The following is a 13,378-nucleotide window of genomic DNA, read 5'->3' as shown; positions in this document are numbered from 1 at the left end:
ACTGAAGCATGTCTTTATTCTATGAAAATGTACCTATTGGTGATGCATTCAACCCCTTGGAAGCTTATCACAAGATTGCAGAGCCTTGGCATTTGTATTAAGGTTTGGTCTGGATTAAAAGCCTTTGAGAGTACACGACTCACTGGAGAAAAGCTTGCTGTACCGTTGCCATATCATGCTAAGAAGCCTCTTGCAAGTGACCAGGAGCAATTTTAAATATGCATGCATTTGTCTGGGGAAGGAAGCGGCCTCTGTGGGAAAGCACCTGCCTTATCAGCTGTACCAGTGTATGTATAACTGTGTACAATTTGTCGCGAAAGAAGGAGGCAGCAGAGGATAAAGCATCAACCAGCCCCAAACCCACCTGGTATCGTTTTTCCCCTTTGTGTTTGCTTGAAAGAAATAGCAGGTGTCATTGAAGAGCTGAGTTCAGATGAAAACATTCTGTCCAAGTTCAGGGGCAGCAGTTTTGCCTTTCATGGTGAAGCCATCTATTGGAAGACCTTTAATTTTCCTTAACCAGGCAATCTTGCACTCTTTTTGTCGGTCTGCTATAACTTTCGTCTTGTTGGCTTGATACTCAAGTACCTTAGCTTCTTCATGCTCTTTCATTTTCTGTGGTGCCAAGAGCTTGAATCCAACATCAAGACGGTATGGGTTTGGCACGTAAGTATAGAAATCGTTTTTTCTTTGTGAGACTGATTCAGTATCAGGTTGGGCAATCTTCATTGGGGGTACTTTGAGGGATTCTTTGGAGCTTGTAAAGAAACCAATGAGTGGCTGTCCCCCTACTGGTGGAGATGGTATCCTGGCATGGCCAGAACGTGCCTTTGTCTCTCCTACCAAATTACTGCATGACTTGGACTGTGTAATAGAAGGAACAGGAATGAGGGACTTCACGTTTTCCCCAAGCAGGGAGTTCTTTAAGTTGAGCTGTAGTGTTTTAGTTTCATAGGGGGTGGAAATCCTGTTGATACCTAGAGTGCCACTTGCAGCCTTCAGTTGTTGCAGTTGAGTTGATGGAGCCATGTCTTGAGGCTTTGGGCTTTTGGGAGCCAGAGTTGTCTTTGGCTGCTCTTTCCGAAGCTGAGTAGGCCCCCAGGCATCTTTTATTTGCATGTTGTATGCCATGTTGGCAGTAACAGGGTCAGCCTTGCAGCCATGATGCATTGTGCTGATCGTGAGCAATACCTGGTCTTTAGCTATGGGGCCACAAGCAATCCGATTCTTCAGGTACTTTTGCAGAGCCTCGGAATTATGGGCAACAAAAGAGCTGAGAGAGACTGTATTCTGGTGTCCTGTTTCATCATCTTTTCCCGATAAATAAAAAAAATGAAAGAACAGACATGGTTACACCCTTTGAGAGGTTATCACAAGGTAAATGCAGTGCAGATGAGACAGTCAAAAATTATCCCTAACAAAACAAGTACGGTTTCATCTTTTTTCTTCCCCATATTTTTATTTAACTATACATATATGAAAAGACAATAGATTAGAAGCTGATGCAAACAACAAAGTCTCTAATCATAAAACTGTATTTAAAATAAATTCAAATAGTAGTAATATATTTTAAAATATATTAACAAGAAAAACAGTAAAAGACACAGAAAATACTGAATTTTACTACTTGTAGAAAAATATTAATACTGTTGTTGAACAATAAAACTTGATATAAAATAATTAAAACATTATTATTTAGAAATTCCATCTCACCCTGATAATCCACTTCAAAGTGTGTGCATGGGCAGACTTTAGTTCTTATTGTTGTTAGGTGCAAAGTCGTGTCCGACCCATCGCGACCCCATGGACAATGATCCTCCAGACCTTCCTGTCCTCTACCATTCCCCGGAGTCCATTTAAGTTTGCACCTACTGCTTCAGTGACTCCATCCAGCCACCTCATTCTCTGTCGTCCCCTTCTTCTTTTGCCCTCAATCGCTCCCAGCATTAGGCTTTTCTCCAGGGAGTCCTTCCTTCTCATGAGGTGGCCAAAGTATTTCAGTTTCATCTTCAGGATCTGGCCTTCTAAGGAGCAGGCAGGGCTGATCTCCTCTTATTTCTTATATTTTAGGCTAATGAGAGTTTCTTAAGGTTTTCTCAGTGACTTAACTTCACTACAGTTCTGCGGGGCATTTGGTTGAGGTTGTCCAGAACCAGTAACACTGTTGGGCTCCTGAACCTCCCTCCCAGGAATCCATGTACCTGAACTGAACCATGAACCTGTTTGATTGTTATCCCGTTAAATTGTTATTCTCTGTTGTTATTATTACTATTGCTGTATTTTACTTGACACAAACGAGTTTAATGTATTGTTTTTGAACCACCCTGAGCCTCAGGAGAGGGTGGTATACAAATGCAATAAATAAATAAATACATTTTATTGAGAGACTTTTATTCCAGTGGTTTCCCCCAAACACTTCAGTACATGTTATGTGAATGTTTTCTAACTCTTCAGTTTTACATATGGCTGGTATAATCTTTCCAGTACCCCGACCACTTCTATTGAAACACCAGTACTCATCTTGTTTTCAACTGACTCTTAAAGTCTCTAAATGCAGCTTCTAACCACACCGTACCAGCAATCTCTGCAGTCTTCAGAGCTAACTCCCTGTTTGACTGGGTAAGGAAATTCTCTCACTAGAAGATCTATCCCCGTTCTTTGGCCTGAACAGGAGTCTTTGCCTACTTCCCAAATTTCCTTGCTGAATTTCCACAATTCTCCTGTGTTATACTACTCTGTCAGGGCTGAATTTTGAAACTGTCAGTACTCGTCTCTTCTCAGCTAGGGCTGAAATCTATCAAACTGAATTCTCAACACTCAGTTCAGAAGTCTTTCTTTGGTCAGCTGCTGCAAACCAGTCAGTTCTCTTGGAACAGCCTGTCACTCAAGGCTTTCTGGCTCTGCAAACAATTAACTCTTAGTCATTTAGTTGCTTATTCAGCACTTCTTAAAAGTGCAGTCTGTCACAACATTATTCCATTGCACATATATATACATATATATATTAAACTACCAGTATATATATTAAACTATATATTAAACTACCAGGGAAATCTGTGTAGTTGTTAATTTGCATATGCCAGTGCTTCTTACCAGAAGAGCCTTTCAGAGTTGACACAGATTCAGAGTCCTTTAAGTCATTCTTCTGCTTTGCTTTCTTGGCATAATAAAAGAGCCTATTTCTCTCAGTTTGTGAAATGTCCTGGGATCCTATAAGCCTGGTCCTGAACTGAGGTACTGTCGTCATTTTATAACAAAGCTCTGGAAGGAAACACAATAGTCCAAAAACATGCTTATTGTGAGTAATGCCTATTGAGCTTCTGAGTGAAAAGACATTGAATAGGCTGTACAGTTACAGCCTTTACATAATGTCATAGTTGTATTTTATAGAATAGAACTTGAATTAAAGACCGTTGTAGCTGATACAACGGGCGCTAGCAGGGAGAGAGAGGGAAATAGCAAAGAGAGAGGGAGGTAGAAAGGAAGAGACTGATTAAGATAGAGAGAGCTTGGCATTGGGAAGAGGAAGGGGAGGGGTTGTCCAGTCTGTAAGGGCATGAGGTTGAATGTGTGTGTTGTGTCTGGGGTTGTGGTGGCATGGTGACAAATGAGGGTATGGGTGTGGAGAGATGGGTGTCAAAAACCTGTGTTTTGGAATGTTAGTTGAGTGTGGGAGAGGACTGACCTTTGGGAATTGTGGCATATTAATTACAGATGAGCTTTCCAGAGCCATGTCTTCAGATATGTGAAGGGGAAATCAGATTGGAGACTCTTCTTAGGGGGAGACTGCATGGCAACCGATTTCTCCCAGCTCTGTATTCAACCTCATTTCCCTTCTTGTGTGAATTATGTCACAGACACCAAAATGTCCCCCTGCCCTAATCCACATGGGGCAGTCACAGTACACAGGTGTCCGCCCTGCTCCTTCTGTCTCAATTTTTTTACTTTTGATATAATGTTATGCGCATGCTTGCTTCTTTCACTGTTGCTCCTTAGAAGAAGACCTGGATTTTTGTACCCTGCTGTTTACTACCCCAAGGAGTCTCAACGCGGTTTACAAACATATTTTCCCTCTCCTCAAAATAGACAACCCGTGAGGGATGTGTGGCTGTGAGAGGTCTGAGAGAACTGGGAATGGGTCGCAGTCACCCAGCAAGCCTCAGGTGTCTCAAAGCAATTTCCAATTGCCTTCCCTTTCCCCATAACAGACACCCTGTGAGCAACAGGACATATTTAAAGACCTCAGATGGAACACATAGAAGAAGAAGGAGAAGAAGAAGGAGAAGGAGAAGGAGAAGGAGAAGGAGAAGGAGAAGGAGAAGGAGAAGGAGGAGTTGGTTCTTATATGCCGCTTTTCCCTACCCAAAGGAGGCTCAAAGCGGCTTACAGTCGCCTTCCCATTCCTCTCCCCACAACAGACACCCTGTGGGGTGGGTGAGGCTGAGAGAGCCCTGATATCACTGCTCGGTCAGAACAGTTTTATCAAAGCTGTGGCGAGCCCAAGGTCACCCAGCTGGTTGCATGTGGGGGAGTGTAGAATCGAACCTGGCATGCCAGATTAGAAGTCCGCACTCCTAACCACTACACCAAACTGGCTCACATATGAAGATGCCTCACAGTGAGTCAGACCATTGGTTTCTCTAGGTCAGTATTGTTCACTCTGACTGGCAGTGACTGTCCAGAGTCTCAGGCACAAGTTTTTCCCATCATGCAGTCCCTGATCCTTTCTGTTGGGGATGCCAGCGGTTTTAATCTGGGGAAGATGCTCTTCCATTAAGCCACAGCTTCTGTTGCTACTTAACCAGGAATGATTGTGTCAAAAATTTAATCAGATAATTAAACTAACCCTTTTAACCTCTTTTCAAGTATGTTTATTTGTATATTATATTTGATACATTGAGTATATCTGGCTGTGGCACTATCAATGAAAAAATGTACAGCTGTGCAGAAACCATCATCAGCTGGACAGAATGGAAATGGTGGATAGTCACAATTATCCCAATATTTTATTGAAGGTCAAAGGACGCAGATCAAATGCAGTCTCATATCAGAACAGAGGATTAATAACATGAATCTGAATAACAGATCTATGATGAACTGGGATATGCCATTCAAACAGTGTGTTTGGAAGTATTACAAGCTTCCAACTTCAGGGATTTAAGCTTAGTGGGGTTAAGCAGTACCTGGAATGCCACTGGGGCCTGTTGGCTTGCGAGTGATACAGTAAGAAAGCATCGTCTCCTCAGGTTTATAAAGCTTCCAGTTCTTCTTTTGGGCTTGTTTCTTCCATTCTGGGAGTGAGTAGGGAGATGGCGAAATTCTGAGTGGTAAGTCCTCAGTTTTGCTCCTTTTTTTTTTAAGTACTCTGTCTGTACTCAATGTGTAGTCCCATTCCACCTTCTCAAACTGGAACAAAACAACAGTGCCTTTTGCATTGATCAGCAGTCTAGAAGAGAGAGAGTATAATTAAAATAAACTCTGGCCACCAGAGGTAAAACCTGCAAGTATTAGTGGTTCAGGAGTGTTACTTTAGATCCAGCATTAAAACAGCTGCTTTATCGGGAGGGAAAAGTAGTAAGAGGTTTGCTGCCACTATGCTTTTTCACTGCAAGTAATTATCAAATATTTTAACGTAGGTCATCTAAGACCATTATTTGCTTCAGATAATGTACTATCATATTTACGATATTCATCACAATCTGTAAATCAGGGGATTATTGTAAGAATAACAAAGTTGCTGGAATTGGGAAGCTAATGAGAGATGCTTGAAGAGGCTATCAATATTGTTAAAGGGACAAGGATGGATATTTGTAATAATTAGCATAGCTGTCCATGAGATTATTATTATTATTATTATTTATTATTTATTTGATTTGTATGACCGCCGCTCTCGGAAACCGGCTCGCGGCGGTTCACAACATTTTAATACAATACAATATATTAATCATTAAAATTCCCCATTAAAACCCCATTAAAACAATGACTAAGTCACAATGATGGCGATTAAAACTATTCCCGTACAGGCCCACTGGATGAGCAGAAGGGAACGGAGGATAATTGGGCATAGGATGGAACACTCTGGGGAACCAGGTCAGTTTAGTACTGGTCTCCCCCCTCCGGGGAGAGGGGTCCGATCTTAGCCCCGGGCCATCACCCGGCCTTAGACAAACGCCTGGCGGAAGAGCTCCGTTTTGCAGGCTCTGCGGAACTCAGAGAGCTCCGACAGGGCCCGCAGCTCTTCAGGGAGCTCATTCCACCAGGTAGGGGCCAGGACCGAAAAGGCCCTGGCCCTTGTCGAGGCCAGGCGTGCCTCCCGGGGTCCTGGGATCATCAGCAGATTCTTACCCGCAGAGCGAAGTGCCCTGCGGGGGGCATAAGGAGATAGGCGGTCCCTCAAGTATGCAGGACCCAAGCCGCGTATAGTCTTAAAGGTTAGTACCAAAACCTTGTACCTGATCCGGAAACAAACTGGCAACCAGTGCAGCTGCTTCAGCAGAGGCTGAACATGGGACCTCCAAGATGATTTAGTGAGGACCCGTGCAGCTGCATTCTGTACCAGCTGTAACTTCCGGGTTAGAGACAAGGGTAGGCCCGCGTAGAGCGAGTTACAGAAGTCTAATCTAGAAGTAACCGTTGCGTGGATCACAGTGGCCAGGTGTTCCGGGGGCAGGTAGGGCGCTAGTAGCCGAGCTTGGCGTAGATGGAGAAACGCCGTCCGGGCTACCTTAGTGACCTGGGCCTCCATGGAAAGTGAGGCATCCAGAATCACTCCCAAATTCCTGGCTTGGGGCACAGATGACAGTTGTACCCCGTCCAGGCAGGGAAGACGCGCTTCCTGTTCCTGCTCCCTTCGGCCTAGCCAAAGGACCTCCGTCTTGGAGGGGTTGAGTCTCAGGCGGCTCTTCCTGATCCATCCAGCCACTGCTTCCAAACAACTGGCGAATTTTTCTGGGGGGAGATCTGGCCGGCCATCCATCAAGAGATAGAGCTGGGTATCATCAGCGTACTGGTGACACCCAAGCCCATAACTCCGTACCAGCTGAGCCAGGGGACGCATATAGATATTAAATAACGTGGGGGAGAGCACCGCTCCCTGTGGCACCCCACATGGGAGTGCAAAGGAGTCGGATAACTCCTCCCCCACAGCGACCCTCTGTGATCTGTTCTCTAGAAAGGAGGATAGCCATTTAAGAGCCACCCTTCCAATCCCAGTATCAGCGAGGCGGTGAACCAAGAGCTCGTGGTCAACCACATCAAATGCGGCTGACAGGTCTAATAGCACGAGAATGGCCGACCCGCCCCGGTCCAGCTGGCGCCGGAGATCATCTGTCAGGGCGACCAGCACAGTCTCCACCCCATGGCCAGGACGGAAGCCAGACTGGTATGGATCAAGGGCCGAAGTTTCCTCCAAAAATGCTAGGAGCTGGTCCGCGGCGGCCCTCTCAACCACCTTGCCCAGGAATGCAAGATGCGATACCGGGCGGTAGCTGGCGGGGTCCCGCGGATTCAGCGATGGTTTTTTCAGAAGAGGGCGAACCACTGCCTCCTTGAGCCGCTGAGGGAATTCTCCCGATGTAAGGGAGAGGTTTATAATCTCCCTCAGGGGAACACCTATCCGTGGGTCGCTGATCTTAAGCAACCACGACGGACAGGGATCAAGGGGGCAAGTGGTCGCCCTCATCGACCCTAGCAATTTGTCCACTTCGGATAAAGAGAGCCGCCTGAAGCCATCAAACCTGATCCCCCGTAACGGCCACGGAGCTTCTAGTTCACGAACTGTATCAACTGTGGCAGTAAGGTCACGACGGAGCGACAAGATCTTATCCGCAAAATAGCTCGCAAAAGCCTCGCAGCCTAGTTCCAATTGACTACTATTTTGATGCCCTCCTTCGAGGGCGGTAAGGGTCCGAACTATCCTAAATAATTGGGCTGGGCGAGAGCTAGCGGACGCGATTTCCGCAGCAAAGTAGTCACATTTTGCCGCTTTCACCGCCATCTCATACGCCCTCATAAGCGTGCGATGAGATGTTCTTGTAGCTTCGTCGCGGGTCTTCCGCCACACTCGCTCTAGCCGTCTCACCTCCCTCTTCCTCTCCCGAAGCTCCGCGGTAAACCACGGGGCCTGCTTGAGGCGAGGGCGGAGAGGGCGCTCAGGAGCTATCTCGTCAATGGCGGCCAACAGGCGGGACTGCCAGTCCTCCACCAAGGCCTCCAACGAGACACCGGAGGGCATCGGGTCCCGCAGAGCATTCAGGAATCCTTCGGATTCCATAAGTCTCCGTGGGCGGACTAAAATGCGTCCGTCACCCAAACAGGGGAGGGGTGGCATCCGTAGGCGAGCCTTCAGGGTATGGTGGTCAGACCACGGAACGATGTTGTTAGCCACCAGATCGATCTCAACACCAGCACCAAAGATCAGATCCAGGGTGTGGCCAGCCTGATGAGTGGGACCAGCAACAAATTGCGAGAACCCCAGTGTCGCCATGGCCGACACCAGGTCCAGGCCAAGTCCTGGAGCCGACGAATCCGCATGGACGTTAAAGTCCCCCAAAATTAATAATTTGGGGAACTGCAATGTCCAGGCGGCCGCCGCCTCCAGCAGGCCCAGCAGGGCATCGGGCGGCGCAGTGGGTGAACGGTACACCGCCCAGATGGCCACGTTCTCGACCGATTCCCACGTCAGGCCGACACATTCAACTCCTGGGATCGATGGTGCTGGGAGAGCCCTGAAGGCATAGCTGTCCCGGACTAGGATCGCCACCCCACCCCCCCTACCATGGAGCCGGGGCTGATGGAGGACCGAGAAGCCGGGTGGCGCAAGATCTTTAAGGGCGACTGTTTCACCTTCGCGCACCCAGCTCTCGGTGATGCACGCCAGGTCTACCCCATGCCCTGCGAAATAGTCCCGCAGGGTTGAGGATTTGTTCTTGATCGACCTGGCGTTGCATAGCATCAGCACCGGCTCCGCCCTAGCCCTCTCTCCTACAGATTTGGGGATGGGACGGAGGTTTGAAGGACAGCGAGCACATCGACCAGGCCACCTACCGTGTTTCCACGGTCGGGGCCTTTCTGGACCTGCGTGTGCCGCTCTCCCCCTATTATTGAACCTCCTCCCACCGCCATACCTCCCTTGGCCCAGAAGTGCTGGAATAATTCTCCCAGGTTGGGTTATAACCCCCTCTCCCCTTCCATGCCCACTCTGTCGTTCCTGTCTGGCAGACCATGCCATGTCTAGCCACGTCCAGTAGTGCCCTGTATATTGGCCCCAACCTTATCTAATTGCTGCAATACTTTGGGTAGAGCGGCTGTAGCTCCTCCCTCTCACTGGCCCTAACCAATCTAACTAATCTAATTTAACCTAGCTGCTACCAATTCCCTCCCTAACCCACCCTAACCTCACCCTCCCTACACAGCCCCCTACAAAAATCCCCCCTAGCCCACCCAACCCAACCTGACACCTAACAGCTGGTCTAACCTCACAGAGGAGAGGATCTGCCAGATCCCGCCTTTCGGGGCTCTCTAGCTTCCCCTCTCCCCCACAACTCCACTTAAGGCCACTCCAGCCGCCCTAATAATTTTCTCCCAGCATCTCCCACAGCTCCAACCACAGCTATCAGATTTTTTGGCTGTACTAGTTCTTCTTTATCCCAGAAGGATCTTTGTCGCCACAAGAGGGCGCCAAGGAACAAGTTCTTCCTCAGTTCCTCTCGGTCTATGACGCAGCAAGCTGAACTCTGGCAATCTACCAGTTCAGGCAGAAGAGACTCCGCCCAGATGGCCACGTTCTCGACCGATTCCCACGTCAGGCCACGTCAGATGTATCAGGTAAGGGGGGTGGATCAATCTTTATTAAAATATTTAAGTGAAGAGGCTCTCAGCTCAGAACTTCATATTCAAGGAAAAAGTCCGAAGCCTTAACATTCTGAAAGCAAAGATATGCAGAACCCTGCTAAAACTATTGATACTCTTAGCAAAATTCTTCTGAAATTTCTCAGGAGTTTTGTCCAGGAAATAAAGTGAAAATTTGTCAAACATGTGACGCGACTTGATATAGACAGCAAGAAACTATGGGTGTTTTTTTTAATTGTTATCTAGAACAGTAGCATGCTGGCTGCAGCTTACCTGTTTTCAACAATACAGAAGGACACCACAGGGTCACCTCTGCTATTGGCTCTCATAATTCTCAGACAGGCCCCACTGAGGAAGTTAAATATACGTATCTTCCCATCGGCACAGCCACTGATGACTCTGAGATACAGAAATCCCAGATAAAGCACCTCCCTACAAACAAAGGAAGTATTTTAAGGATGATTCTTGTTTCACAATGCTGTTGACACAATAAAACCTAAATGGTCCTCGGACAGAAATAGGCATGACTCAAAAGTACCAGTTTCCTGTTTTTGGGTTATTTTTAATGCATTTTTGTCACTACTACAACTGTTTCTATTTTTTCATATACGTAAGAGTATAAGACATCGGGAAAACCAAGAAAACTATCACTGTCCTACAATCTGGGGTCCCTGATAGGGTGAGGGTGGCATCCTCTTTAGAAGTTACTAGGAGGGGCTATGAGCTATTTCCAAGGGCTTTTAATGGGACCTAGGCTGCAAGAATTTTCTTATGTTCATTGGGTTTTATGGTATGTTTTAAATCACAGAATTGTAAACCAACTGAAAACAAGGGAAAGGCAGGATATAACTATTTTATTAAATGTAATGATATCCCTTAACTCAGTATTCAAACAAACAGACTAGATAATTAGTTATTCATCAAAAAGTCTCAGTGTTGTATATTGCTCAGAAATAAAGTATTAAGCTATTTTTTTTACCCCCCCTCATATATTACTGTAAGTACTTAGTACTTACACAACCTGTATTTTGATGGTATCCTCGTGACTGAACCTCATTGTTGGATGAATTTGGATACAGGGGGTGCCAGATGTCTTTAATTGTAGGGGGTGGTCTTTCTCTCAGATATAGCTCCAGAAGATGCTAAGCAATATGGTACAGTCACCAACCTCCAAGTGAGGCCTGGAGATCTAGAATTCCAATGGATCTCCAGATTACAAAGATCATGGGATTTTAGTAAAGCTTTTGACAAGGTTCCCCACGATGTTCCGATGGATAAATTGAAGGACTGCAATCTGGAATTTCAGATAGTTAGGTGGATAGGGAATTGGTTAGAGAACCACACTCAAAGAGTTGTTGTCAATGGTGTTTCATCAGACTGGAGGGAGGTGAGTAGCGGGGTACCTCAGGGCTTGGGGCTCAGACCGGTACTTTTTAACATATTTATTAATGATCTAGATGAGGGGGTAGAGGGACTACTCATCAAGTTTGCAGATGACACCAAATTGGGAGGACTGGCAAATACTCCAGAAGATAGAGACAGAGTTCAACGAGATCTGAACACAATGGAAAAATGGGCAAATGAGAACAAGATGCAATTTAATAAAGATAAGTGTAAAGTTCTGCATCTGGGTCAGAAAAATGAAAAGCATGCCTACTGGATGGGGGATATGCTTCTAGGTAATACTGTGTGTGAACGAGACCTTGGGGTACTTGTAGATTGTAAGCTAAACATGAGCAGGCAGTGTGATGCAGCGGTAAAAAAGGCAAATGCCATTTTGGGCTGTATCAACAGGGGCATCACATCAAAATCACAAGATGTCATAGTCCCATAGTGATCAGACCACACCTGGAGTACTGTGTGCAGTTCTGGAGGCCTCACTTCAAGAAGGATGTGGATAAAATTGAAAGGGTTCAGAGGACAGCGATGAGGATGATCTGGGGCTAAGGGACCAAGCCCTATGAAGATAGGTTGAGGGACTTGGGAATGTTCAGCCCAGAAAAAAGGAGGTTGAGAGGGGACATGATAGCCCTCTTTAAGTATTTGAAAGATTGTCACTTGGAGGAGGGCAGAATGCTGTTTCCGTTGGCTGCAGAGGAAAGGACCTGCAGTAATAGGTTTAAACTACAAATTCAATGATATAGGCTAGATATCAGGAAAAAAATGTTCACAGAGTAGTTTAGCAGTGGAATAGGCTGCCTAAGGAGGCGGTGAGCTCCCCCTCACTGGCAGTCTTCAAGCAAAGGTTGGATACACACTTTTCTTGGATGCTTTAGGATGCTTTGGGCTGATCCTGCATTGAGCAGGGGGTTGGACTAGATGGCCTGTATGGCCCCTTCCAACTCTATGATTCTGTGATTCATTTCCCCTGGAGAAAATGGCTGCTATGGAGGGTAGACTCTGTAGCATTATACACATTGAGGCCCCTCCTCTCCCCAGGCTCCTCCCCCAAATCTCCAGGAATGTCCCAACCCAGAGTTGGTATGGGTGTATAATTTTCAGTTCCTGCATGCACAATACCCTTTTCTGTTCCATCGTTCTGTGGAAGAAATCCAGCTGACTTTAAGCTTCCCATCTCGTGTCTCCCACCAGCTACACTGGCTTACCCAAGGCCTGCCAACAATGCAGCCCGTTGTCTGCATTTTTTATCAGCTCCTCTGCCTCCATTAACAATACTGGATGAGGCCTACTGCTAAAATAATACTCTGGAATTCAACTGTTCCTCAGGATCCTCTTACGGTTTTCAGCTTTTGCTGGGCACACGCAGGCATGCTCTTAACCCCACTTTCTCTATTGGATCTAATCCAAGAAGCAGGAGCTGTTTGTCCACATAGGTCTTTTCCCACAGTTCACAGAACGTCTAGGAAACTTTCTCTTGGTTGGCTGAAGAAAGTTCCTGTCACGTTGCTCAGTTCTGTCAACAGGAAATCTGCTGCTACAGCAACCATTGGCAAAATCTAACTTGAGTTGCCAGCCAGGCAGATTTCTACCAGATCAAGCAGAAAACTAACTTGCTCTAGCAAATCGATATTGGTATTTGCAAGGCCAGGGCTGCCATTTTCTGGCTGGGAGTGAGGGGTCTATTGCCACAGCTTTCATTTACTACCTAGGGTTGCTGTTTCACATTGGAGGAAACTGGGGGATTTGGAGGATGGACCCTGAGGAGGGCAGGGTTTGGGAAGGGGAAAGACTTAAATGGAATATAATGCCATAATCTTCCAAATCAGCCAACTTCTCCAAGTGAACCGATCTTTGTTAAACAAAGATCAGTGGTAATCTTATTAGATCTTCAGATACCACTTGGAGATTGGCAACCCTATATCAACCACTGCTCATATCCACCACTGCTTAGAACAATGGCAGGAGAAAGAGGTTACAAAACTTGCTGTCATGCCAAGGATGTGATGCCTGCACACTGGAAAAACCAGAAACAATGTCACAGAGACCCAAGAAGTAAGCAATTGAAGGAAAAAGCTGGACTCTCAAAGGCCCATTATGCACGGCCGCTGAAACGGCGATTTCGGGTCAC

At 46.4% G+C, this 13,378-nt stretch overlaps 1 protein-coding gene across 1 annotated transcript in view; it reads right to left on the bottom strand.

Moving 5' to 3' along the window:
• FBXW10B (F-box and WD repeat domain containing 10B) overlaps positions 1 to 13,378 on the bottom strand; it is a 38,089-nt gene continuing 24,711 nt past the window's right edge. Inside the window, exons 11-14 of the mRNA XM_077327530.1 lie at positions 10,123 to 10,281; positions 5,184 to 5,446; positions 3,094 to 3,261; positions 1 to 1,310 (exon numbers count right to left, since the gene is read on the bottom strand). Coding sequence (XP_077183645.1) covers positions 430 to 1,310; positions 3,094 to 3,261; positions 5,184 to 5,446; positions 10,123 to 10,281 — 1,471 coding nt within the window. The 3' untranslated portion in view covers positions 1 to 429. The remainder of the gene's footprint in view (positions 1,311 to 3,093; positions 3,262 to 5,183; positions 5,447 to 10,122; positions 10,282 to 13,378) is intronic.

The sequence above is a fragment of the Paroedura picta genome, chromosome 3 (assembly GCF_049243985.1).
Source record: "Paroedura picta isolate Pp20150507F chromosome 3, Ppicta_v3.0, whole genome shotgun sequence".
Classification (NCBI taxonomy): domain Eukaryota; kingdom Metazoa; phylum Chordata; class Lepidosauria; order Squamata; family Gekkonidae; genus Paroedura; species Paroedura picta.
Note: the sequence above shows the minus strand (reverse complement) of the source record. Positions and strands in the feature narration are given on the sequence as shown.